Here is a 25,838-nt window from a genome sequence, read left to right as displayed (position 1 = left end):
CACTTAAGAGCACTGAAAGACAAGTGTGCTGGTTTGAGGCTAATTGGAATATTTTAATGAGACTAATTAGATTATAGGCTGTGAAAAGGAAACAATGGTGATGCCCACTTCACTCACAGGTTTGCTGAGATGTATACAAGCAAGGATACAAACAGAAATAAGACATTCTGTCTGTCGGAGCTTGTCGATGTCTGTGTTTCTCTCCCTCGGCTTCTGCTGTTCTGCTTGGATCCATATAACCCAACTAATTATTCTGCTTCTAACCCCCTTTGCCAAGCCTCCCAATTCACCTTGCACATAAGGCAGACTCTGGGACAAGAGAGGGGGGTGGAAAGAAGGAGGGAAGGGTGGTTGGGAGCCCCTCCTGGGGACTCTGATTTCTGGGAGGGCTGCTGTGTTTCTGTACTACCTTTAACTTGTGTACAGCTGTAAATATTTGTAATACATTGTAAATACCTGCTTGTATATTGTGCTAAGCTGTGAACGTAAAGCTTCATTCTTTAACTTCCAGCTGGCCGAGTCTAGTCTGGGCGATTTCATCGGGGGAGGGGTGGGTAACTCCCAAACCATCACAACAAGATCTTCATCTCAAGAAAAAAAATGATGTCTCTCCAATGTGTCAGAACTTTAGAAGTAATTGCGAGACCTGACAGGGTTGCCGGTGATTCTCTTAAAGACTCTTTACAGCTCCTTCTTACAGGGCCCTTGGGCTGATTCATGTTGATCGTGCCTGACAGCTAGCATTTCTGTTAATAATAACCATAAATAAAGCAGACAAGGTTGCCTGACCCGAAATGAGCATATCTATTGTGCCATATCCATTACAGCACAGTGGATGTGTGACCGCAAATCAGCAAAGGTCCAGCGCTCTCGACACTACGTATTAAAATATAATGTGTCTTTGCAGAGCTCAGAACCCTTCTCTCCCATCTTTTGCATTCAAAAGTTGTTCCTGAAGAGAACATCCACACTAAAAGAGACCTATAGAGAAAGGAAATATTAAGAAGGATGAAAGATTGCAAACCCTTTCATTTCTTTGTGTTTATTATGCAATAAAAATGTATCTGCGAACAGCTCTATTCTCCCTCATATCTCAGCTCCTCCTTCATGTTCTCCTGCACTGAAGTAATAATCCTGGGTTTATGCCACCATAAATCTGCTGACATGTGAAAAATTATACTATTACCAAGCACATCAAAACAGAATTATGATTTCACTGCTGCAGGACCAAAGGCAAAGAGGAGCTGGGGTTCTAAGAAAGGGAAGTCTTATTAATTTCTGGGCAATGAGTTACTGCTAGAGATAAATTAAAGATTTATTTGTTTGTTTTAATTTGCATAAAATCCCTGGTTGTGCTCATACCCAAGTGCAAGTCATTCAAAACAACACAGGAGTTACTTGCTGATACAAGGGGAGCACTCTGAAAAGTAAAGTGTCAGAGATGACACACTCAGAATCTTTCCACGTCTTGTGACAGACTGATTGAGGAGAAAAGCTTTGTGAATTACTGTGAGGAAGGTCAATGTGCCAGGCTACGCTCAGCCCACAGCCAGGGCACGCACCTCCCACTGAAAACTCTCCACCCCAGAGATATGGGTCTAGCAACAGGTATCATGGAATCACAGAATCATAGAATCAGTCAGGGTTGGAAAGGACCACAAGGATCACCTAGTTCCACCCCCCTGCCATGGGCAGGGACACCCTACCTTAGATCAGAGTAGATACCTGCAAGATTGCTGACCAAGGAGAGAGAATCTAATTCACTCAATGTTGTGGTAGGCCTGATAGGCCCAAAATAGGCTTATGCATGTCCTGCCTTGCCTAGGCATGGTGTTCTGCTCCACCAGAGAGGCAAGCATGGGAAACAGACACAAAGAACCTGGAGCCGCTGAGCCTGGCCTGCCCAGGGTCCTGTGGCATAAGGTGCACACACTTAGCTTGTGCCTGCCTAGTGCAAGGCCTGTGCTTTGCCCAAATTAGGGACAAGTGAGCCTGTGGCTTTGCCTAGCATGGTAAGGTTTGGCTAACTGCCATCCTGAGTGGCTATTCTGTGTCCAAAGGGCAATTAATCTCAGCCCACATTGATAAAAGGAGATAGGCAGGTGAGCAACCTGCTTTTGCTTCCCTGCTTTGCTTCCCTGCTCTGTGCCTGCTCTCTCTGCTGTGCCCAGCCCTGCTGCCATTGCACACTGCCTTAGTGCTGCCTGCTAAACTCCACTGCCGCCAGTTACCAGCAGCAGACCCTGGATGCCTGCACGCGATCAGCCTGTGTGGCCAGCGTGACTGTGCTGAGACTGCACACATCTGCCTCTGCACCTGAAGGTCCTGTCTAGAATCCCTGGACATATACACAGATCTCGCAGAAGAAGCCAGGAGAACAAGGTCAGAGATTGTCTGTGTCCTGTCCCCAGAAGCTGGGAAGATTCAAGCCTCACTGTCCAACATGACAGAGTCCCCTGAAAGCATTTGGGCACTGTCTGGACTGTGGCTGGCCCCAGCAAGGGTAATAGTAATAATCTGTGAGTAAATGCTTAAATGCCTCTTTGTAATTCTCTACTGCCTTCTGCCATAGAGCAGAAAGAGCTTGAGCCCAGCTACTGGGCAAGAGACATAGTGACCGTAAGCAGCATTGACTATGGAAGCCTTCTCTTCCAGTTCAATTAATGTTTATGTCTTTTGCTGGTTATATTAGATCTAGATATTAGCCATAGAATGTTTCCATGACCGTGTAAGAACCAAAATGCTATTAACATTAGTGGCTGGGGGTGGTGAGAGTTCTGAATAGCAAAGTTAATGAACAATATTCGTTTTGGAAGATGTCATCTCGCATCAATTAATTTCCCCTCCACAACACTCAAGAAATTAAAATAAAGAGGTTAATCTTTTGGCCAATCAGAGTCACTGCTCTGCCAGGTAGGCTCAGCCTGGCAAGACTATAGAAAAGCCTTTTCCCTGTATCTTCAGCCTTCTCCAGCCACCAGTTTGCTATCAAAGCACAAAGAAGCAAAATGAAACAAATGGTTTTCTGAGAAACAGAGTAAACAAATCTCAGTCTCTACTCATTTAGGTTTGGGATGAATTCTGGAGTCTAGAGAATTCACAGCCTCCATTGAGGATTTTCTCAAAATACTTTCTTTAAGTATCTCCCCTAGGGAAGGGAGGATGCTCTCTAGTGTCTAAAAAAGATAACCTTCATTGCCATTTTCTCCCTGTTCCCTCATCTGCACAGCTGCCTCCTTTCACAGAACTGGATGGGTGGGCAGAGGCCAATGGGATGAGACTGAACAAGGCCAAGTGCAGGATTCTGCACTTTGGCCACAACAACCCCAAGCAGCACTACAGGCTGGGGACAGAGTGGCTGAGAGCAGCCAGGCAGAAAGGGACCTGGGGGTCCTGGTAGAGAGTAGGTTGAAGATGAGCCAGCAGTGTGCCCAGGTGGCCAAGAGAGCCAATGGCATCCTGGCCTGCATCAGGAACAGTGTGGCCAGTAGGACAAGGGAGGTTATTCTGCCCCTGTACTCAGCACTGGTCAGGCCACACCTTGAGTGCTGTGTCCAGTTCTGGGCTCCTCAATTCAAGAGAGATGTTGAGGTGATGGAAGGTGTCCAGAGAAGGGCAACAAAGCTGATGAGAGGCCTGGAACACAAACCCTATGAGGAGAGGCTGAGGGAGCTGGGGGTGTGCAGCCTGCAGAAGAGGAGGCTCAGGGGGGACCTCATTGCTGTCTACAACTACCTGAAGGGAGGTTGCAGCCAGGTGGGGGTTGGTCTCTTCTCCCAGACAACCAGCAATAGAACAAGGGGACACAGTCTCAAGTTGTGCTGGGGGAAGTCTAGGCTGGATGTTAGGAGGAAGTTCTTCACAGAGAGAGTGATTGGCATTGGAATGGGCTGCCCAGGGAGGTGGTGGAGGCACCGTCCCTGGAGGTGTTCAAGCAAAGCCTGGATGAGGCACTTAGTGCCATGGTCTGGTTGACTGGCTAGGGCTGGGTGCTAGGTTGGCCTGGATGAGCTTGGAGGTTTCTTCCAACCTGGTTGATTCTATGATTTGAAAGGAGGTATTAGAGGAACAGGTCCTCAGAAAGAGGAAAATCTACTACCACATAAACTGAAGGAATAGGAAAGAGTTTTTCTCAAGGAATGCAAAGTGAACTTTAGAAAAAAAATTGTTCTCTCATTTGGTCTGTGCTTGCACCACAGATCACTTTCAGATGCATCCTCTGACTAGGGTCCAATCAGCCATGCACCTACGAACATGGTTTTAATAGTGGCATCTATTGTATTACACATCTGCGCTGCACATGTTCTTTCTGCTAGAAAGAAAGGGAGGGCTATGTATTACTCAGCTCATTCACTACAAATGAATCCCAGAGGTGAGTATCCCAGAGAGCAGAATGGCTGCTGAATCAGGAAGGCTGTGAGACCAACACAATCTGAATGGGCAGCACTGCTGTACGATGAGTAGCCTCTGATACTTCGCACACCAGCACACACCAGTTCTGATGTCAGTGTGCATTTTGTTCAGTAGTAGGCTGGGAAAACATCACCCAGGAAAAAGGTGAGGTGACTAGGTGGTGGATGCCTCTCATCCCTGTCCTGCAATTCTCTGAGGCTTGTTCTGGTAGAAGGATGTACCCCTTGCAGCTGCACAGATGCTGGGTAGGTCCCAGCAGGCTCTTGATATCTATTTTAAAAGTCTTGGTATAGTGTGACAGCTTCTGGGGATTACATCTAAACAAAGATGAAGTCTTTCTGATCCATTCTATGCTCACTAGAAAGGTTTCAGGTTTGCAAGTGCTTCAGCACTGTAGTTCCTATATATCATTTTTAATATAATTTATCAATCTTTGTCAATAAATGACTGGGAAAAGAGAAGGGCTCATAGCTTGAAAGTTAAAAACTAATACTCAGAAGCAAGATAACATCTCTCAAGAGGCACGGGCACAACTTCATTCTATCTTCTAGGGTGGAAGAAGCAACTCAGTGTTGGTTTCTGTTGGGAATGGTAGGACTTTTAGTGCTGTACAGCTGCTTGATCTTGACACGCTGGAACATAAGCCATGGGTTCAGAATGTGTAAGTGAAAAACTACTGAGTTAAGTAAAATAGAGGTTCAAAATGACCTTAGAGAATGTTGCAACAGAAGAAAATGTAAAGTATGAACCTGTGGTTTTGTTAATCCTTGCTTATCTAGTTGCTAAGGTACAAGGTCTGTCTTGATGCCTATACTGAGGTCTGTCTTAATGACCAATTAGGATTTGGCACGATCTTTTAGTTTGTATCTTAAGGTATATAACCAACTGCTGAAAGCACAAGAAATGGAACTTACCTTGCATCAAGCTGCTCCCTGTCTCTCCATCGCAGCAGGTTTCAGCTGCAAGGCATCTTGCACCATTGGGCACCCAGGGCACACAAGGAGCAGAAGTGGGTTCCCAACAGATACTGCTATTCAACAAGACTGGTCTTGTGCTAGTGAAACACATGCATGCCAAGATGGGAGTCTGTGCCCAACGTGCCTAGCAATTACTTGGCAGCACCTCAGGAGCCATCTTACCTGCATTTGATCGTTTCTTTGGGTTTTTGAGGCTTCGGCACCTGCTGCTGGCAGAGCTGCTGTTCTCACTCGTGGAGTCCTGTGCTGAAGAGGCACTGCCCGTCGCCTCGCTGTCCCTCATCATGCTCTCGTAGCCGCTGCTCCCCCCGCTGTGGTAGAAGAGGGCTGTTTTCCCCATGGCGGGAGGCAGCTCCCCGCTCAGCACGCTGCTGTTGTCGCTCCCATGACCACTGCTGCAGCGGTGAGGTTTCCGAGGGGGGGTGATCTTGCTGTAAGGCGAAGGCAGTATGTGCACAGCTGGCTTCTCGTCTCCAGGAAGGCCCCCACGGTCATCTGCCTCCGAGCTCCCCCGCAGCTGTAAGCCCCTGGCACTGGCACTCCCTTGGAGCAGCTCTGAAATCCGCCCATTGACAGCCCGGAGGGGCAACTTGGAAGCAAGGCTGGAGCCCCGGGTTCTGCTGAGGGACTGAGTTGACCAGGACATGTTCTTGCCACTCGGAGGCAAACTGGAGCTCTGCCCTACAGACTGAGGCAGGGACTTGGTTGAGAAGCTGAGCGTTTTAGTGGCAGAGGCAGACAGGCTGCGTGCCTTGGGACTTGCCAGCAGGAGCTTGCTGACTGCTGAGATCTTTGACTGGTTGGCTTTTGGAGAGGTACCTGCTGACTGGGAGAGGCCCGAGTTGGTGGGAGAGGACATGACACTGCGGCTAAGGCTCCTTCCAGCCCTCGGCATGGTGCTGTCTTTGCCAGGGCTCATTCTGGAACTCACAGAGGACAGGCTTTCAGCTCTTTCCAGTGACAAGCACTCATAGTGGCTTCCTGTGGACCTCCCAAGGGAGTTGGTCCTGCTAGCGAGCTGCTCCAATTTGGCACTGAAGAGCTTGCTGCTGCTGCTGCTGTTGCCACTGGTGTCAATGCTAGGCCCCTTCTGTTTGGCACTCAGATCCTCGGGGAAGCTTGCAAGGAAGCACCCAGGCTGACTGGAAGGACTGCTTGTGGTGCTGCTGGCTGCACTGTGCTGGGGGCTGGCTCTGTTCTTCTGATCCAAACTTGACTTTCTCACTGGTGGCAAAGGAGGAGTCCCTTTGGGACGAGTCAGGACACAGTGTTTGGGAGAGGCCACTTTCTTGTCAAGGCTAGCCTTAGAAAACTGGGGGAGGGTAGGAGAGCTGACTCCAGTGCTGTCTGCAGCAACAGGATGGAGATGACCGTCAGGCTCCTCCAGTTTGCTTGCCTTTGGAAGCCCTTGAGAGAGGCTGTTACTGTTCAAGCTATCACTGGAATGAGCAGTGCTTTGGGTTACAGAGCCAGACACTGAAACCTCACACCCATCCACAACTCTTTTTAGACTGTCAGAGCCTGGGGAGACAGGGGCATCCCCAGTGCTGCTGCTGCTAAGCCTGTCTGCTGCGGGCTGCTTTGTGCTGTGCTCAGGCTTGGCTGAAACTGTAGCTATGTTAGACCTCAGCCCATCACTGCTACCAGAGCCATCCTTTTTTACATCTTCTTCTCTCTTCAGCCAAGGGTCTTCAAATTGTATATCCTTCTTAGCACTGGATTCTTTCCTGTCGTGGGGATGAGCAACCTTTGAGTTGGCAGTTACTGCAAGTACAGCATCATCAGTCTCTTGTGCTTTGAAGGGATTAACAGCGATACATGGATACACCATAATATTTGTCTTCATTGGGATGTAGCCTTCATAGCTGCTGAGGCTTGCAGTGTTCTTGATCGTGACAGTAGTTTTCCCTAGAGCTGATATTTTACAGCCTTTGATGGGTGGCCCTTTGCTAAAAGCTTCCTCCCCCATTTCTGACAGTATAAGCATGTTGTCAGTCACTGGCTTCTGTTTGTCACTTACGCAAATCATGCTGGCACTTTGCATGGTGCTTGCAAACTCAGAGACAGGGGGTTCTGCCATTGCTTCCCCGTGCCCATAGCATGCCTGGGCTATGAAGCTGTGGCATGACTGTTCACCATCACTCCCTGTGCTCATTTCGCTCAGCCATGAGCTGATTGACGAGCGCCTGCTGCCGTCATCTTGGGATCTGTCGTTCAGGCCCAATTTTGGAAGTGGAAGGAACTGTGTGATGCTGACTTCAGACACAGGAGCTGCACTGGAGTAACATTCAAGATCTTCAGATATGCTACTGATAATACTGACTGGCCTTGACCCAGAGGCCAAAGCCTGCACAGAGCAGTCACTATTAAAACTGATTATACTGGTTGGACGCCCATTGTCAAGAACCCCACTAATGGTTAACTCTTCTACAAGGGTGAATACCAGCTCATCCTCTCCATTCAGCTCTAATGGCTGTTGGACAGTCACCATGGTGGTGCTCAGAATCTCCTTCTTGGGTTCTGGAGAAATGCTTTGTTGCTGATCTTCATCGAGAATGGTCTCTTCAGAATCCTCATTGCTGGAGGACACTGACTTCTTCATGATCTGGGGGCTCATGCCTACAGGTGGAGTCCGGATCTCCGGCTGCAATAAAGACTCACTAGATGTCATCCCATTATCCTTACTAAGGGAAGCTGGTGGAGGAGTGGAGCTAGGCAGAACTCCTTTCTGTGTATAGACCTTGCATCTCTGGGAAGGAGAAGTCGGTGGTTTGTACTCAGATGTCTTTGAGAGGCTTGCAATGCCAAGCCTGGGTGAACCCATTGGCCGAGGTTTGCCTTCCACAAATCCACAGGTGTTGAGACCTTCTCTGCTGCTCTGCAGGCTGGTGCTGTGTGCTAACTGACACGAGCTAAGCTCTTTACTACAGCTGCCTGTTACACTCCTGGGTGAAGACGGAGTTGAAACATTACTAACAGCTCCAGAAGGAACAGGGGAGTGATTTATCTTAGTTTTGCTGGGTGTTGCATTTGTATTTTCTTTGGCTTCTCTATCAGGATACTGACATTCTGGCATTGTACCTTCCTTATCTGACTCTGGTAAGTGACTAAGCTCTGCCAGCTGGCTTGAGACAGAGCACTTAGACATCTGGTCTGAGCTAAACTGAACAGGCATCTCTTCAAAAAGAAATTTGTCGGTCTCTTCACTGCCATCTATGCAGTCCAGCCTCTCCTGGAGCTCTGCAAAGGTGTTGCACTTGAGGCAGTCTCGTTCAGATGTGCTGGATCCTGATTCATTAACTTCCTCCAATCTGCCCTCATTTTTGGTCTTTTGCAGAGCAGGAACTATGGGAACGAAGTCAGGCGGACCCTCATTATCTGTCAGCTCTTTATCAGAAAGGGCAGTGCCATTAGGGCCGACATAAATCACCGTGTCACACGACTGCTCACTGCTGGATGAATAATCAGGGTCACTTGATAAATGCAAAATAGGGAAGTCTGGGTCAACAGTGTTTCTAGAATGGAAAGGCCTCAGCTGGGTTGGCCTCCGCATCCTGCCCTCCTCACAAGAGCTCTCTCCTCCAGAAGAACTTGATGTATACTGCAATATGAAAAAGAGAGGAAGTACAACATTTATGCATTGCAAACAGCTTCTTACGCAAAGATCACACACCAAAAGGTCACAGTCACATCTGAATTGGTAAAAAAGCTAAGGCATGAAGCTCTGATGCCCCTTATCCACAGTTCTACAGCTCTACAGCAAACACATCACAGTGTTCAAAGGAGAACCCAATGCCCCCAACCCTGTGTCCCACCTGAAATCATGAGACCTCTAAAAAAAATTATGGAATGAACAGATTAGGATCCTTTCCTTAATGGAGCCTGGATAAAGAAAGCAGGTATTTGGCAAAGACTTTGCTGCCTTTGTGTGTATATGAAGGGGAACAAAAAAAGCTCATTGCATAGAAAGGAAAGACAATCTGTGTTTGATCATTCTAGCAGTGTGTGCAATTGTATAACATGCATTCAGAGGCCTCTGGGGAACACACTGCTGTAATGGTGCATGGACTGAATCCCATCCTCACTTTGTTGACAAAACCAGTTTTGGCAATCCCTAGGCTACCAACGCATAAAAGATGAAATGCATAAAATTCACTTGCGCCAAATTCACATCGTAAGCTGTACAGAAGGAACCCCAACTCTAAAGCATGAAGGTGAACACAAGCCCATCTTCACTCTACTTCCCACAGAACCTAGCCCCTGTATTTAGAAGCAGCATGAATAAAAGGACACACTGCTTTGCTCCTGCTCACTCTGAGAAGCAGAGAATCTACTTCTTCATTAATCCCAGTTTCCTTTAACTCTGCGGCAGTTTCACCCCTTATTATTTCATCATCACAAAGAGCACAACTGAAAATAAATGCTTTCTGACAGCTATAGCATTAAATGAGGCCAGCTTACAAATCTGCTATAGTAGATGTGTCTGGACTCACTCCTCTGTATCTGAAGCTGAAGCATTAACCCTTCCTAGCCTCTGCTCTGTGCTCTGAGCCACTTGCCTAGCACAGGGTACACACATACATACTTTAGAAACTATACATTATTTTGTTATGTGCTGCTCAACCCTACTAAGGATCTCTCAGGGTCATTCTTTCTCCTTCCTCTGCCATTACAAAAAAAGAAGTTACATATTGTCTCACCTTTGTTTTCTTTTTCTTCATCCTGAGCACCCTTGATGCAATCTGGATGGTGGACAGTGTCTCAGTGTAGTTCCCCGCGGCGGCTGAAATGTGAGCTATCATCGTGGTGCGGCAGTTCATGTTCCCCAAGGACTCCCGAAGCAACATGGTGAGCTTGCTGTCTCTGCAAGACAAAATGAATTAAGACTACATTAGTGAGCAAGGTTTCACTTTGACCACCACGATGTGACGTGGGGCTCAGCAAGTCTTTTTTATCCTCTTTTTAATGGAATCCTAATTAGTTTCCTTCCTCAGTTTACACTGTTGCATCTACAGCTGAGCATGCTGAAAGACTCTGGACTACACTTTGAACTTCCATCCACTTCTCAGTTCCCTCTTTCTGTTTTCTTCTGGCCTTAATCCTTCTGCACTGTTACTACTGCCAGTATAGAGACTGGAGACTAACTGTTAAGGAGCCACTGCAGCAAACATCAACTGCTACCCTTCCATGAACAGTGTACAAGCAAACTCTGGCAAGGCTTGAGAGGACAAAAATGGTAGTGGGTTAGATTAGAGGCCCCATTTTTTCTCTTGCCTGGGTAACATAATAAAAACAGAAGTAATAGTAATAATAATAACAATAGTATCACTAACTTTGAGTTATGCTGATGAAACACAAAACAATCAAGCTTTAAGACTTTGCACAATTGTTCTTTCACAATTCCACTTCTACTCCACTGAGACAGAAATCAAATAGTCTGTTCTTGCCATTTACTCTATTGTTCAGTATAGGATAGCTACTGAAATGCTGATGCCTTATTGTGGGGCTGTGTCTGGACTAAGAATACAGCTTTTAACATCATAATGATTCATATGGAACAGTTCTGTAGCAGTTGTCTAATCCTGTAGTCAGAAATTCACAACATGATTTTAAAGACAGCTTTAACCACAAGGTGTAGAGGTCAACTGGACAGTTAGTTAGAACAGAATAGAATCAACCAGGTTGGAAGAGACCTCCAAGATCAGCCAGTCCAACCTAGCACCCAGCCCTAGCCAGTCAACTAGACCATGGCACTAAGTGCCTCAGCCAGTCCTTTCTTGAACACCTCCAGGGATGGTGACTCCACCACCTCCCTGGGCAGCCCATTCCAATGGCAAATCACTCTCTCTGTGAGGAACTTCCCCCTGAGGAGAATCTCTCCCACAGTAAAAATTGCAGATGACAATTACATATGGCTAAAAGCAAAGACAGCAACAGGCTGATATTTACCTATGGCTAAAATAATTACTTTCAGTGCTGTAATGATAGGAATAACTTCAATGGCTGGGGATCAGAGTTTTGGGGCTCATTACTCAGCATTTGTTAATGACCTATTATGTAGATATGCCCTTGGTTGTCCACTTAACATTTCCAGCTCACAGGAATTCTTCATAAAGCTGCAGTTGCTGGGAACTGAAGCTGTGCCTACTGGATGGGACTGACAGACAAACATCAAAATCCTTGAACCTCTCTTTTTATTGTCTGAGTAAACAACAGCATTTGGGATGCATATTTTGATGCACCTAGCAAAAATTCTAGGGAGCTCATAAACTGTGTTTCTGAGACCCCCAGTACTGAGATTTCAGCTAGGCTAGCAATACTGGAAGTAGATTTCTGCTTCCATCTGCTTTAGACACATTTAAGTCAGTCTGGCATCTTTAACAAGCTAACAAACTTCCATAAACTCTATACTGAGACAGCCTCACTCATTTCACTTGTGACCCAAGGCCGCTTTGAATCCACAGTTCCAGATTTAATAGGCTGCTGTATCTCAGGTTAGTGGCCCTCCTTTCCATTAAGGAATAACTAAGATGTCAAATTTTGCACATCAGTTACTGCCACTCCAATGCAGAGTTACATGGAAATTATTAACATCTGCACAGAAATCAATAACAAGCCTTTCATTTGCTAGTGCTTCTATCATAGCAAAACATGAGATGACAGGGGTAAGGGCAAAGGAATCCATTCTGAACATGTTGGTCTCCTGAGAATACATAACCCATGCAGCCAGCATCAGCAGACTGCGGCATGGCTCTCCTGGAGGTAGACGCACGATGAATATAAAATAACCTGGGCCATCTGCCTTGCATTGAAACAGACTTTGCAGACAGAATGACGATGGATGCAGAGCGTGGCTGTTTGAGATGATTTCCTAGCTCAGACATAGGGGAGAGGTGAACATTCCAGGGATAGGCCATAGCATGGCAACAATGGACAAATTAATCTAATTTCATTGGAGCATCAAGAGCTTTATGCCTAGAAGCACAGCTTGTTCTTTCCCCTTGCTGGCTTCTGCTGCTTGAGCTGTGCCTGCCTGCTGTCTTCCCCGGCTGCTGTTTTGGCTGCTGCTGCTTTTGCTGCTTTGCCACTGCTTGACCCCTTCCCCATCTTCCTTAGGGTTATTATATTTTTTTTAATCTAGTAGCTTATTTCTCTTTATACTGTTTTATTTACACTACAAGAAACACAATTTCATCTTTCCCTGACTTTCAAAACAAATCTGTGTTGTGGTGAGTTTATTCTCCTGGGGGAGGGATCCTCCCTAACCCAGGACACAGAGGAAATACCTTTTCTATAATTCAAGTGATCCTCTGACCTATATCAGATAAGAATGAAAGGGCAGATTTGTTTAGGATTAAATCCTGAAACCTAGCAGCAAAAAAAGCGCAGCCTACACTGATCTCTAATTTCAGAGTTTGCTCATTCAGCACAGTCTGCATCATGACTATCAACTTCACTTTGCACCTAGATAAAATACCTAGCCTCGTGTCATATTATCCATTTTCTAAACACAGCCTTTTGTCAGGTCTGGACATTGTCATAAGACAAGTTCACTTGTTCAAGGCTCACTGACCTCTTGCAATAGCCTATCTTCTAAAGGAAAGAAAGAAAATCAAAGAGAGCATAATCACACAAAAATGTGTGGCTTAATTTTTAACTCAGCCTATCCTCATCAAGTAAAATATTGGTAAAATATTTTGGATGTGTCACTGAAATTTGCTTGACAGACAGCATAAGATTTAAAATAGATGCTTTGTTCTCATGAATACTGACATGACATTTCTGCCTGGAGGAAGGGAAAGAAAAAAAAGAGCAAGGCAGGCTCCAAATTGTTTCATTAGGTGATTCATGAACTGTGATTTGCAAAAGCAAGATTTCCTGTCAGAGTAGAAGTTCTACAAAGAAAAGATCTGCACTTCTGCACTGACAAGCAAGACGACCTTTGCTGATCTTCTGGCTGTGCAAACTAACCTAAGATGGGAAATGTTGAAGACCCTCACAGAAAGGTACTGCTGAGTGGTTGCTGCTGATTGCATTACGCAGAGACTGGCTGGCTGAAGGTCCCAGCTTTGTCACAGAAGCACAGTGAAATGCAAACCTTTACTGCAAATGAGAGATCTTCAGGAATGCTAATGGTCTGTTTCAATTCTACACCAGAAGAAATAAAACTAGATGCCAGACCAGTACTAGGAGCCCATTATATATCTCTTTTCATTATTTTAGTATTTCTAACCCATGCAGTAATGTTTTTAAAGTTTGGGAAACTCACCATAGCCCTTCATGAATATAGGGAGAGGCAGGGTCAGGACACCACACCTCAGACTCCACAGCCTGTGTATCAGTAGGTCAGCTTTACAGCCTTTCAGTTTATCTCATTTCAATTCACCTCATTTGTCTAACTGCATTATTGAGTCTAACAAAACAAATTATCCTTACTTGTAAGCCTTTTCTTGCATAACTCCTCAGATCATGGCCACAGCAAAATACTACTAAATACATCCCATACAGGCAAAACTCCAAAATAAAGTAGGCAAAGCTTCATCTCTGGAAAACTCCAGAGGCAGAGCTCTAGGGGCAGGAAACTAAACTCACTAAGAAGTGTCAGCAGGTATGACACAGAGAATACAGCAAGGGAGCACTGTGCAGATTGCCAGGCAGAAAGCTCCAGTTTGTTCCATGGAGTAATAGCCTTCCATGTGGAAAAGAGCTCTTTTTTTTCCACCCTCTCACATTACAGCAGCTATTGGAGGTACTATTGGAAGTACTATTTTCTGAATCTTTCAATAGCCACCATAAGGAGCCCTAGCAGGTATTAAACCTCTGCAAAAGAGATGTGTGGCAGTGCTGCAGTGAGCACTGTACTTTATTTCTTCTCCTCTGAGACTTTACCGTGCAAATTGGGCTCAGTATAAATTAGCACTTCCACTTGCCCAGTGAGAAGAAAAAGATATCTTCATGTTCCTCTTCTACACACCTCTACTTTCATTCCTCATGAATGATGAATTATACCCAGGTTCAAACAACACAAAGGCTTACACTGAAGAATGATCATAATACATTTCCTTGGACATTGCATAAAATCCAGTTGCCTATATGCATTTAGTCAAAGTCTTTCATTTCATGACTGGATACTATTCTGCTAGGCCTCTGCTTCAGTTGCTGCACAGGATAAGTAGTGCTGAACATAAAGTTATTCAGTCTTTCATTTAATCTTTGCCTTTTACCATGTGAACTTGTGCCTTATCTACTGTTTGGACTACGTAAACTCAGCTATGGATCCTGAGTCACTGATTTCTTCAAAGACTTTTTTCTGTAGAGCTCATCAGTGCTGTATCTGATGAATGTCTCTGAGGTGAGGTACACCACCAGCAGCACTGAAGACTTCAGTAAGTATAGCTGTTTGACGTGAAGTACTGATCCTTCAGAACATGGGTCATTATATAGTCTTTTGTATTCAAAGTACACTTAGCTACAGCTAACTTTGGCATCTCTTGTAGAGAAAATGGGGCAGCAGGTTCTCAGTGTGGGTACCCAGGAAATCGGGAAAGTATAATTAATAATCCATCTGAAAATGTTAGAAATGGATTGGCAGAGCTAGTTCTAAAGGTGGTACCAGCTCCTGACAGAATATCTCATAGAACCGTAGAATGGTATAGCTTGGAAGGAGTCTCAAAGGTCTTCCAGTCCAACCTCCCTGCAAGGAGCAGCAACATGCTCCATTAGGCCAGAGCCTAATGGGACAAGGCTGGGACCTCAACTCCTTCCCTGGACAACCCATTCCCTTCTTTTCCACAGCCCTCAGACTCATTTTCCATACCTCTTTCAACTTCTACTATAAATTAGGGAAGGAAATTATTGACAATGACCACATCACAATACAACCACGATTCATCTGTAAAGCATGTCCTTTTTCTGCCTTGAAAGAGATAACAACCTGGGGAGGCTGGGGCAGAGGGAAATCCTGCCAAGACAACTCATGGGGCCAAAGTAAGTGTGCCAGGTCAACCTTAATTTTGACATTTACTGCCCCTGTAGTGCAATCTACATGCTCTTATATGTATTTGATGTAATTTCACATGAGTTTGTGTTTGTGTTTCAGTGAGACATCAGCAAGCCTGGAGCCTCCCTTCATATGTAAAAGCTTCAGCTGCTGAATGAGCTGAGTACCTGACAGCAGTAGCTGAGTGTAGGGACAAGCAGTAGAGGAGGGCATGATTCACAATTTACCATGAGATTTTGCTAGTATTTGTTGCTATAGAAAAAGAGTGAGACTCAGGAGCATCACAATCCTTCCTGAGCTGTAGGACAGCTGTTGTCTCATGTATTTGCATTCTTTTTGCTATGCTCTTCTGTCCTCAGACAATCCTATTCTCTCCTAGCAATGTCTATTTGGGCTTTTCTCATCCAACCTTCTTATTTGTTCTCATTCCCATAACATGATCCTGACTCCCACCTCCTCATCTAAACAGCCCAGCAGAGTGACACCTCGTCCTGCTGTGGTTGCTCTAACTAGCTACACCAGACTTTGCCAGTCTCCAGTTTCACTGCTAGCCACTCTCCCCAGTATTAATCTCCTCTTTCCTTACCTCTTCCTTCCACTAACATCCAACAGCGTTGCTGTCTGATCTCCAAGGCCCCCTTCCTCACTTGAGTCCCCCCTGCTGATACTTAACTGAGGAAACTCATAACCTTATCATAATTTAGCATAGCTGACTGCATCATGCTGCTCAGGTGAGGCACAGGTCAGGGTGTGGGGGCATAGCATGGGAAGTCCTGTTTTGGATCTTCCTCTGTCAGGTCCTTCAGCTTTGAGAATGTGTGCAAGAAATGTGTTTGAAGTGAGCTACACAGCAAATAGGTAAATGCTATTTGCTTTTGGTTAGTTCTGCAAAACAGAAGTTGTTAACAGGGATGATAGGGAAACCTGTGGGAGTTTTCACTGTGCAGCATCTCATTCTCTGTATAGGAAAGGCAAACATGGGAGCAGGGAGATCCAGCCAAAGCCTTGGAATGATGATTTTTCTGTGGAATTATTTAGCCAGATCCATTACGTGTTTTGTTTGGTTTGGTTTTCTCCTCCACCTCAACAACAAATATTTCATTTGTCTTCCCTCTCCTCTCACTCCACTGGTAGGAGGATTTTGGCCATTCAGTGACAACAGCAGCACCACCAGGAATAGAAATAACACTCCATAAGGGATACAATACAGTACTAATCTTTAGGACATGCAAGAGCATGTGCTTGTCCTGTCTATTAATCATATACCTTAATGTCTTCCTAGGCTCTTGGCCAGAAGGAGAAAGTTGTCAACTCCCTCAAGGTGTTACTGCTACAGGATCAGATGATGTATTGCCCTCAGGTGTCTTGTAATCTAATTATTTATAAAGGTATGCCAAAGCAAAACTCGCAGTAACTATGGCAGTTATTTCTCATCATGAAGTCTCAACTTTGCTCCCTGCTGCAGATGCACTCTTTTATTCATAGTAATACCTGCTTGCATAGCAAGGGAACCACATGAATACTCCATTTGGTTTTGGCTTACATTGCTTAGGAATAATCTCTTCAGAGGGCAGTTTAAAAGGCACAGACCTAACAGTGGGTGTTACAGGTGTGTAGCAGCTGAGTTCATGATGAACCAGCCTAGTTTGCTTAGCTATCTCTTTCCTTTCTGTTAATTTCAATAGAAGGATAGAGGAAATGGGGCCAATGGGAGCAGAGGCAAAATGAGGCCATCTGGAGGGAGAAAGCCCTTGGTGGTTCGGCCATGTAAGCCTGGCTTTGTTAGCAGAATGAAGCAAGGCAGCTGAAGAAAGATGGGTAACATGTTAGAACTTTAACCTGGGGAACCCTCCATGTGGTGAAATGAGGCACTGGGGAAATAATGAACTTGTTCCAGGTGGAAGCTGACTAGACTTAAATAGAAAACTAACCTTAGTGGAAATCTCTACTGCCACTGCAGTTAGTTATATTGTACGAGGTATGCTGGTGCAACCCAAAAGGGATAGGGAAAGTAGGAGTCGGCTAAAAGGACTGCACTGAGGGAAGACTGTAGTCAGGTTTGTGCATAAGAAAAATCACAACCACCTCTGGAAGGGATGTGACACTGCAGCATTCAAAACCAGGAGAGAGGTATTGTTGCAGCCAAGTGTGGGATAATGGGGAGTAATACTTGAATTCTAGCATTACAAAATGTCTATAAAACATAGGGAGCTCCTCTCTGCAATTTCTGTCTTAAAAGCCAAACTGTGCATATTTCATATCGCAGAAGACTCTCTGTGTCTGTGACAGCACATAAGCATGTGGCAGACACACAAAATAGCATCTTTTGTTCCTTTTAGCCAAAGATTGGAAAGGAATTTAAGGACAGAGTGAGAGTCCCAATGGCTGCAACTACTCTGTCTCCTTGAAATGGAGTGGTACTCTCACCATAGAAGGGGCTCACTTAAGAGCTGCAACTTTTGTATAAAAGTTGTTAACAAGCAACCTACAAAACAGCCAAGATGCATCTTGTTATCCAAAAATTACACAAAAGTGGCCTGTTCTTTAGAGGTCTGACTGATTTCAGCAATTCCAGCTTATCCATTGCAGAACTACCTCACAATAAAGCAGCTGCTATCATACCCTAGCTCCAGTTCTAGGTACATATTAAAGAACACATGGTTTCTGACCTTATCAGCCCAGGTCAGAGATACACATCACTGTGCTACTCCCAGGGAAGCACAGAGCAAGATGCCTCCTCTGTCTTCTCATTTCTTCCTTGTGTAACCAGTGGGTCTAAAGCAGCATGAGTTTCATTTAAATAATTCAGCCAAGAAGAAAAAAAAACATTCCTCACAGTCTTGGTCCCAGCTACACGAAATTATGTGCTTCAGATGCAATTCTCACTTTGGCAATGACAAACTGAAGCCATCAACCCTAATTTACAGATCAACATATTATTCAAATGAGAGTTCAGAGATCCAGATATGCTTCAAAGCCACAAGTGCAAGTCCCGGGCAGGAGGGAGGAAGTGGGTGGAAGATGTTTTCAGACAGAGGACTGCAATGAAAATGTACCAAATGATCTCTTTCTCCTCTGTCTTCAACTCCCAGCACAAAGGCAAACATTATTCACAATCAGCTATTAAAAATACACAAGCAAAGCTCAGAGGCAATGGAAAAGAAAAAGAATCCTAGTGGCCCATCTCATTACAGTGCCAGCTCCCAGTAAATTCTAACTGAAAAACAGAAGCTCAATTAATCCAGAAACTCATTAGGCTCAGCAGTTCAGTGCTGGAGTTGAAGCCAGATTCCCCTAAGCCACTGGTTAAGAAAACCTGCACAATAAATAGACTGATTTACAGAAGAAAAAATGCCCCAAGTTAAAATGGATGATCTAGGTTTTAAATAAGTGAAGGACTCTGGTCAGGCTCTGTGCTAACTTCTACCAAGGTACATTGACAAACAGAAGGAAAAAGGCTTCCCTCCCACCATGCCCCTTCTTGGAAACATTACAGCAATCACAAGTTTGGCTCAGCTTATCTCTGTGAAGCCATCTGATTGCTTTAGATGAGAATGCAACAGTCATATCTGCTATGGAAGAGTGACTGGAGCAGCTTAGTAGCCTGCCTGCCTACCTCTCCTCTGGGCTGTTTGCCTGCCTCTGGCAGCAGAGCCAGAGCCTTGGGAAGAGAAAGGGTGGATACTGGCTGGCCAGCACCTCTGGGCAGCAATAGGAGAGAACACGTAGCCAGAAAGAAACATGAGGAAAATGCCCTGAAAATATCCTGAGGCTGTGTTCTGGAAACCAGCTCACACCAGCCCCTCTAATGGCTAATACTGGCATAAGCGCAGCAAAGCAACACCCAACATGGCCATTTCCATCACTTCTCCATTAGCATCGACCTGTTCCCATTGCTCAGCATGGTTGCTTGCACTGCTGCAGCTTCCAACGCCTCCCCAGGGTCACGCAGAAAGATGATTAAAGTGGGGCTCTTCATTCTGCATGCAAGGGGAGCATTTTTCAGAGTGCTTCAGCTCTATGCAGCTCAGCAGCTGCCAGCATTATCAGCTGGGTTCACACGTGCTGAGGAGACACCACTTGCGACAGCCTGTGCAGAGGGCAGTACAGTGACCACCTCAACTTCCCTTTCAGCACAAACACTTGCCTACTAGACAACCACAACTGTTGTGTCACTCCACCAGGCAGCAAGATGACCATTTTGGCTGCTGCCTTGGTGAATACACAATGGTGTACTTGGATGGGGGACAGAAAGGCTGCTCACTGCTGCACCAAGGACTGCTGCACTGTCCATATGGAGGCTGCCCACTACCACACACACAGTGGCACCTGTGAGCCCAATCAGCAAGCAACAACACTTTGTCCTCTGTTTACAAGGAGTGTTATGTATTATGTACTGAGAATGGATGTTGTGGTAGGCCTGATAGGCCCACAATAGGCTTATACATGTCCTGCTTTGCCTAGGCATGGTATTCTGCTCCACCAGAGAGGCAAGCATGGGAAACTGACACAAAAGAACCTGGAGCTGCTGAGCCTGGCCTGCCCAGGGTCCTGTGGTATAAGGTGCACACACTTAGCTTGTGCCTGCCTAGTCCAAGGCCTGTGCTTTGCCCAAATTAGGGACAAGTGAGCCTGTGGCTTTGCCTAGCATGGTAAGGTTCAGCTAACTGCCATCCTGAGTGGCTATTCTGTGTCCAAAGGGCAATTAATCTCAGCCCACACTGATAAAAGGAGATAGGCAGGTGAGCAACCTGCTTTTGCTTCCCTGCTCTTTGCCTGCTCTCTCTGCTGTGCCCAGCCCTGCTGCCATTGCACACTGCCTTAGTGCTGCCTGCTAAACTCCACTGCCGCCAGTTACCAGCAGCAGACCCTGGATGCCTGCACACGATCAGCCTGTGTGGCCAGCGTGACTGTGCTGAGACTGCACACATCTGCCTCTGCACCTGAAGGTCCTGTCTAGAATCCCTGGACATATACAGAGATCATCCAGAAGCAGCCAGGAGACAAGGTCAGAGATTGTCTGTGTCCTGTCCCCAGAAGCTGGAAGGATTCAAGACTCACTGTCCAACAAGACAGAGTCCCCTGAAAGCATTTGGGCACTGTCTGGACTGTGGCTGGCCCCACGAGGGTAATAATAATAATAATCTGTGAGTAAATGCTTAAATGCCTCTCTGTAATTCTCTACTGCCTTCTGCCACAGAGCAGGGAACACCCAAACTATCACACAAAGCATAGCTGTCAAAATACTAAACTAACAAAGTTAAAGCAAAATAGTCAGAAGCCTTGAGTCATGCTTCCATTTTTGGTAATCAATTTACTACCTTTCAAAAGTTCCTCTCCACATACAGCTCCAAACCCTGTTTCACAGAGAAGCACGGAACTACCACAGGCTGTTAAAAGAAGCAATCCTATTGGCAAGGAAGCTGGACTTTGCAACAGCCAAGTGATGTGCTAATGTAGAACAGGAATGAAGTGGTTGAAGCTCCAAAATAGGGACAGCTGTTCAGGAATTAAAAAAACCATTTACTGATCTTTAGGAATAATGTACTGGCCTTGTACTGGGTTTGACTGAGCTGGAGGTAATTCTCCCCATAGCATCTTTCTAGCGTTGTACTTTGCAGTGATGTAGCTGGGTTTTGGCTACTGCTGAGCCAGGTGTCCAGGCTGTTCTTTTCCAGTATTCCCCCACCCCAAGAGCTCGCTGCAGGGTGGGCAATATCTTGGAAGGGGACATAGCCAGGCCAGCTGACCCAAACTGGCCAAAGGGGTACTCCATGGCATATGACATCAGCTCAGATGAAAGTGAAAGAAGGAAGTAGGGGGACATTAGTTGATGGCATCTGTTCTCCAGAGCAACCACTATGTGTATCGGAGCCTTGCTTCTTGGGAGTGACCTAAATCATCTGGCTTGATGGGAAGCAGAGCATAACATCTTGGTTTGATTTTGCTGCTGCACACAGCATTTCTTTGGCGTTGCATTTTATTACATTGCTTCTGTCCTGACTCCTGCACTTTTGTTATATTTTCCCTCTCCCCTGTTCATATAAGAAGGGGAGTGATAGGGCAGCTTTGGTAGGCGTCTGACCCCCAGCTAGGGCCAAATCACCACAGGCATGTAGACATGATATGTACATATCCTAGACAACATGCATGCCCATCTCCTTCCAGTAAGCTGGGTAAGTAGTAAGATGGATAAGTACAGACTTATCTGCATAACTCTACAAATGCTTTAATTTCTGAGGAGAGTAAGAAAACTGAGATTTTCCTTTACAGTTGTCTTATTTGAAAAGCAAAATGGAACAGAAATCTGCTTTTACTTCACAGACTCCATTTGATTTACTCTTTAATATATCGTTTCAGAGTAAAAGTATGTTTCTTAGACACCTGCAATGATGTCTGCAGAATCTGAAGAACATGGAGATCTCTGACCTATAGGTTCTTGGCCTCTGCATTTGTACTGAGGAAAACCATAGAGGTGGGGTCAGCTTGTTAGGAACTGAAGAGAACCCAAAACCTCCTTTCATATGAAAATGAATGGTCATCAGAGAGCGATGGACTGAGTTACTCACACAATGGGATGATTTAGAGATGTAATGAGACTGAGTGACAACAGTGATGTTATCCTGCGTGGCAATTAAAGACCATAGATGAAAAAAATCTCTACCTGTGTCTGGTTTTGATGATGGAAACCCATGTCACCATGAGCTGAACCCTGCTGCTACTGAAGAAAGACTCCCATAAGAGTCAGTAGAGTCTGAATCAGACTTCTGCAGATGTAACAACTGGGTACATGAGATAATGAACAAAATAATCTCTTCTGAAATCAAACACATGGCACTGAAGCTAAAACATGGAACCATGGGTGGGTTTATGATTGCATTTTTGGCAGCAAAGGGCCAAATATAGCAACTGCTGCAGGGCAATGGGAATTTTATCATCTATAAACACAAGCACGAGGATACTGTTAGGTTCTTCTACACTCCTCACACTCCATCATACTTTATTCACAGAGGACTGAAACTAAGACCCGAGGGACCTAAGTCCTCAAGCAAGTACTATGTATTTTAAGTAAAAGTGGTCCAATCAATATGCAGTTGTATTTTATAGATATTTTTGTTCTATTTAAATCACTTGCAGATATGTTGGCTCAAATATATTTACACTGTGCAGCAATTTAAAATATTAATGATGTGCATACATTTTTTATGTTCTCTAAAGTTTTGCTCCCCTTTAAATGGATTCTTCTATTTATCTTGCTCATTATAATGGCATTAATAAGACAAACTCCTCAGTAGGCTCTTAATATCTCCAACAGTTCAGAGATCTTTTAATAGCCTGTGACAGCAAAGGAACTCAAACTTTGTTTACTAATTTTTACATAGCTTGGAGTTTTACCTGGGATTACCACAGCATGCTTTAGAGTTCCAGAAAACAGAAAAATGTACTGACAATACATTTCCATGTCAAAAGCTGCCTCTCCACAAGGTTGATACTCAGAAGCAATACACAACTACTACTGTTTCTATGTATTTAGTTTTAAATTATAAATAGATATAAAATCATAGAATCAACCAGGCTGGAAGAGACCTCCAAGATCATCCAGTCCAACCTAGCACCCAGCCCTAGCCACTCAACTAGACCATGGCACTAAGTGCCTCATCCAGGCTTTTCTTGAACACCTCCAGGGATGGTGACTCCACCACCTCCCTGGGCAGCCCATTCCAATGCCAATCACTCTCTCTGCCAACAACTTCCTCCTAACATCCAGCCTAGACTTCCCCCAGCACAACTTGAGACTGTCCCCCCTTGTTCTGTTGCTGGTTGCCTGGCAGAAGAGACCTACTAAAGAGTTAGCTGTTCAAGGCCTCAGATGAACTAAACCAAATTTTCCAAGACAAACAGCCACTCTCTCATAAGAAGCTCCTTTCAACCTTCAACTGTCTTAAAAAGTCTCAAACTGGACTCATTTATAATGTTCCTGGTAGGTCCCCATTCTGTTTACAAAGCCACTGCTGAAGCTCAGAAATGTCTGCAACTGAAAACAGTTGAGGCTGCAAGAATATTTTGGCAAAGTACTCATTTTAGTCTTACACTCTCTTCTTGGCATCTGCTCTTGAATTTAGACAGAGACAGAATACTGAATGAATATAGTCATTTTTATGTTCTTAGTGTTAGCTTACAGTGGTTTACAGCAATGCTCTGCAGGCTCCTTCCTAAATCCTCTCTTCATGCCTGCTGTGTTCTCCTAAGGATGAGGAAAAGCGTTCCCCAGCATCCAATGACCCCAGTCCCGGTTGGTGTGTCTGGAGACACAAAAGAGGCCAAGAGGAAAGACAACCTTTCTCTTAAGAAGAGTGCATGGACAGCAATCACAGAAGGAGGAGGAAAGAAAAATACATTGTTTGGTCCTGTGAATCTTACCCCTGTTGCAACTGTCATCAGAGTGGAGTTGATACTTGGGCTGAGGTGAAACTATGAATTACTAGCTCCTGCGCATACCTAGTACAGAGTCATATCATCCTCCTCACCCATTTAGAAAACCTTACCAAAAATACAGCTTCTTTGAACTGCTCACACACACTCCCATTTCAAAGTGACACACCAGAAGCTAACTACTCTTCTGTTTAGCCTGCTCCCCTTTGGTTTTCATTGCTCTCCCTCCCCAAGGATGGGAATGCTCGGGCCACATGTAGTGACACCACTTACACCCCCCCTTCTCATACTTTCTCTGTTCCCTAAATCTATTTGGGTATACAAGCCAAACTAATTAAATGTTTTATCGTATGAAAAGCTATTTTGCTTCCCTTGCCTATCTTTCTTGCACTTGTTTCAGTCTGGATTATTCTTTTGTGTGTATAGGTGACCAGAACTGCATCCAGGAGAGGCATCACTATTCCCTTACATAAAACCATTACTATCTTTCTCCTGTCATTTCCTAACACCCCCTTAGTCTTCTTAACCTTCTCAGTGTTAGGTCAGCTGTGGACATGTGTGGTCATTAACCAATATACCTAGATCAGGACAGAGACAGTTCCCACCCCCTCTGCTGTGCTGCCCTCGATTCTAGCTGATGAGATCCTAGATTTCAGGAGAAGCTGTTAGGAGTCCGTCAGAGCAAGCCCTTGCATTTGTGCCATTTCTATTGCTGTAGCCCTTGAGGTTCCACAGCTGCTGCCATCTAATGTTCTGATCTTCCTTTGCACAGATGATGGCTCTCAGCTTTGTATACCCAACCACAATGCTTAGCACATCCGTGCTTTGTCTGCCAAGGCTGTTGATAATAATACTAAAAAAAAAATGGTCTCCCAAAACTGGGTCCTTGAAGATCTTCCCTGATGGCCTCCCCTCTACTCTGATAGCTCTCACTTCAACCCTAGCTACTATTGTCTCATCAGGCTTCAATATCCGATGCATCTTACAGCATCCTGTCTTCTTCATCTTAACTAATAATTCCTTGGGGGTGTTCAGATATTTACTCAGTCCATTTAGAAACATTTTAAACTGTTATTTCATCTAGACATTCAAATATTGCAAAAAACACAGGGTGACAGTTGCATCCTGAGGCTTGCAACCTAATTTATCCTCATTTTGGGAGGGACCTTGAATTAAAATACAGAGAGCTGTTCCAGGTTATCCTCCACGGAGGCAATACCTGTTGCCTCTATTAACTCTAAAGAGAGTTTCAACTGGGATCTTCAGGATTTGATGCTCTCACACTTGAATGCTAATACTACATATTTTTTGTGGAACTTTTTCAACGTGCCAGTGTCAGCTTTTGCAGCTATTGCTATTAACCAAAAATATCCCTTAATTCAGACAATCTAGCAGTGAACTCATTTAAGTTCCTCTCTTCACTCTCTCCTTCCTCCTCCATACACACTGATGAGCAAATAATTTAGAGAGCAGTTTGTCTGCTGACAGTATGAATTTTGCTCAGCAGGAAAGTAGATCCATTTAATTGCATTTAAGATGGTGAGGACCTGAATACACTAACAAGTTCTATTAAGAGAGAAAACAGGACTAATTTCCTGTGAGTTTGTGCTGGCAAGGGACAACACAGGCTCCACACAATTCAATATGAATCCCACCGGAGATATTTATTGCTGTTATGACTCTGTTTATATAATCTAGAGCATACCACACACACCTACACATTAGCATAATCTAGGTGAGTACAGCCCAGTCTTTTATATACATCACACCTTGTTTTTCCCCTTAGCCAGATGTCCCACTATCTTTCCTTCCCCTTTCCTGAAACTGTGGGAATGAAGGTGAAATGCTCACACACTGCTTGTTACTATTGCCTCTTGCATTGCATTCCTACAATTCCCCCTTATCGTTTTACAATGAAAGCAGCATTTGTCATCTATTGCAGGGCCCTTGCAAAAAAATAGCAAACATGGCACTGTAAAGATCACTACACAGGGTACCAACAAAACAGCTGTTTC

At 44.9% G+C, this 25,838-nt stretch overlaps 1 protein-coding gene across 2 annotated transcripts in view; it reads right to left on the bottom strand.

Moving 5' to 3' along the window:
- Window positions 1-25,838, bottom strand: part of KIF26B (kinesin family member 26B) — a 261,494-nt gene that overhangs the window by 12,392 nt on the left and 223,264 nt on the right. The window contains exons 11-13 of one of the 2 annotated variants that reach the window (XM_064158680.1): window positions 10,091-10,253; window positions 5,553-8,991; window positions 894-981 (exon numbers count right to left, since the gene is read on the bottom strand). In XM_064158680.1, coding sequence (XP_064014750.1) covers window positions 971-981; window positions 5,553-8,991; window positions 10,091-10,253 — 3,613 coding nt within the window. In that variant the 3' untranslated portion in view covers window positions 894-970. Of the gene's footprint in view, window positions 1-893; window positions 982-5,552; window positions 8,992-10,090; window positions 10,254-25,838 lie in introns of those variants that run through there. The other variant, XM_064158678.1, reaches the window with a different exon arrangement.

Source organism: Pogoniulus pusillus, chromosome 18 (assembly GCF_015220805.1).
Source record: "Pogoniulus pusillus isolate bPogPus1 chromosome 18, bPogPus1.pri, whole genome shotgun sequence".
NCBI classification, from domain to species: domain Eukaryota; kingdom Metazoa; phylum Chordata; class Aves; order Piciformes; family Lybiidae; genus Pogoniulus; species Pogoniulus pusillus.
This window is presented reverse-complemented; position numbering and strand designations above follow the sequence as displayed.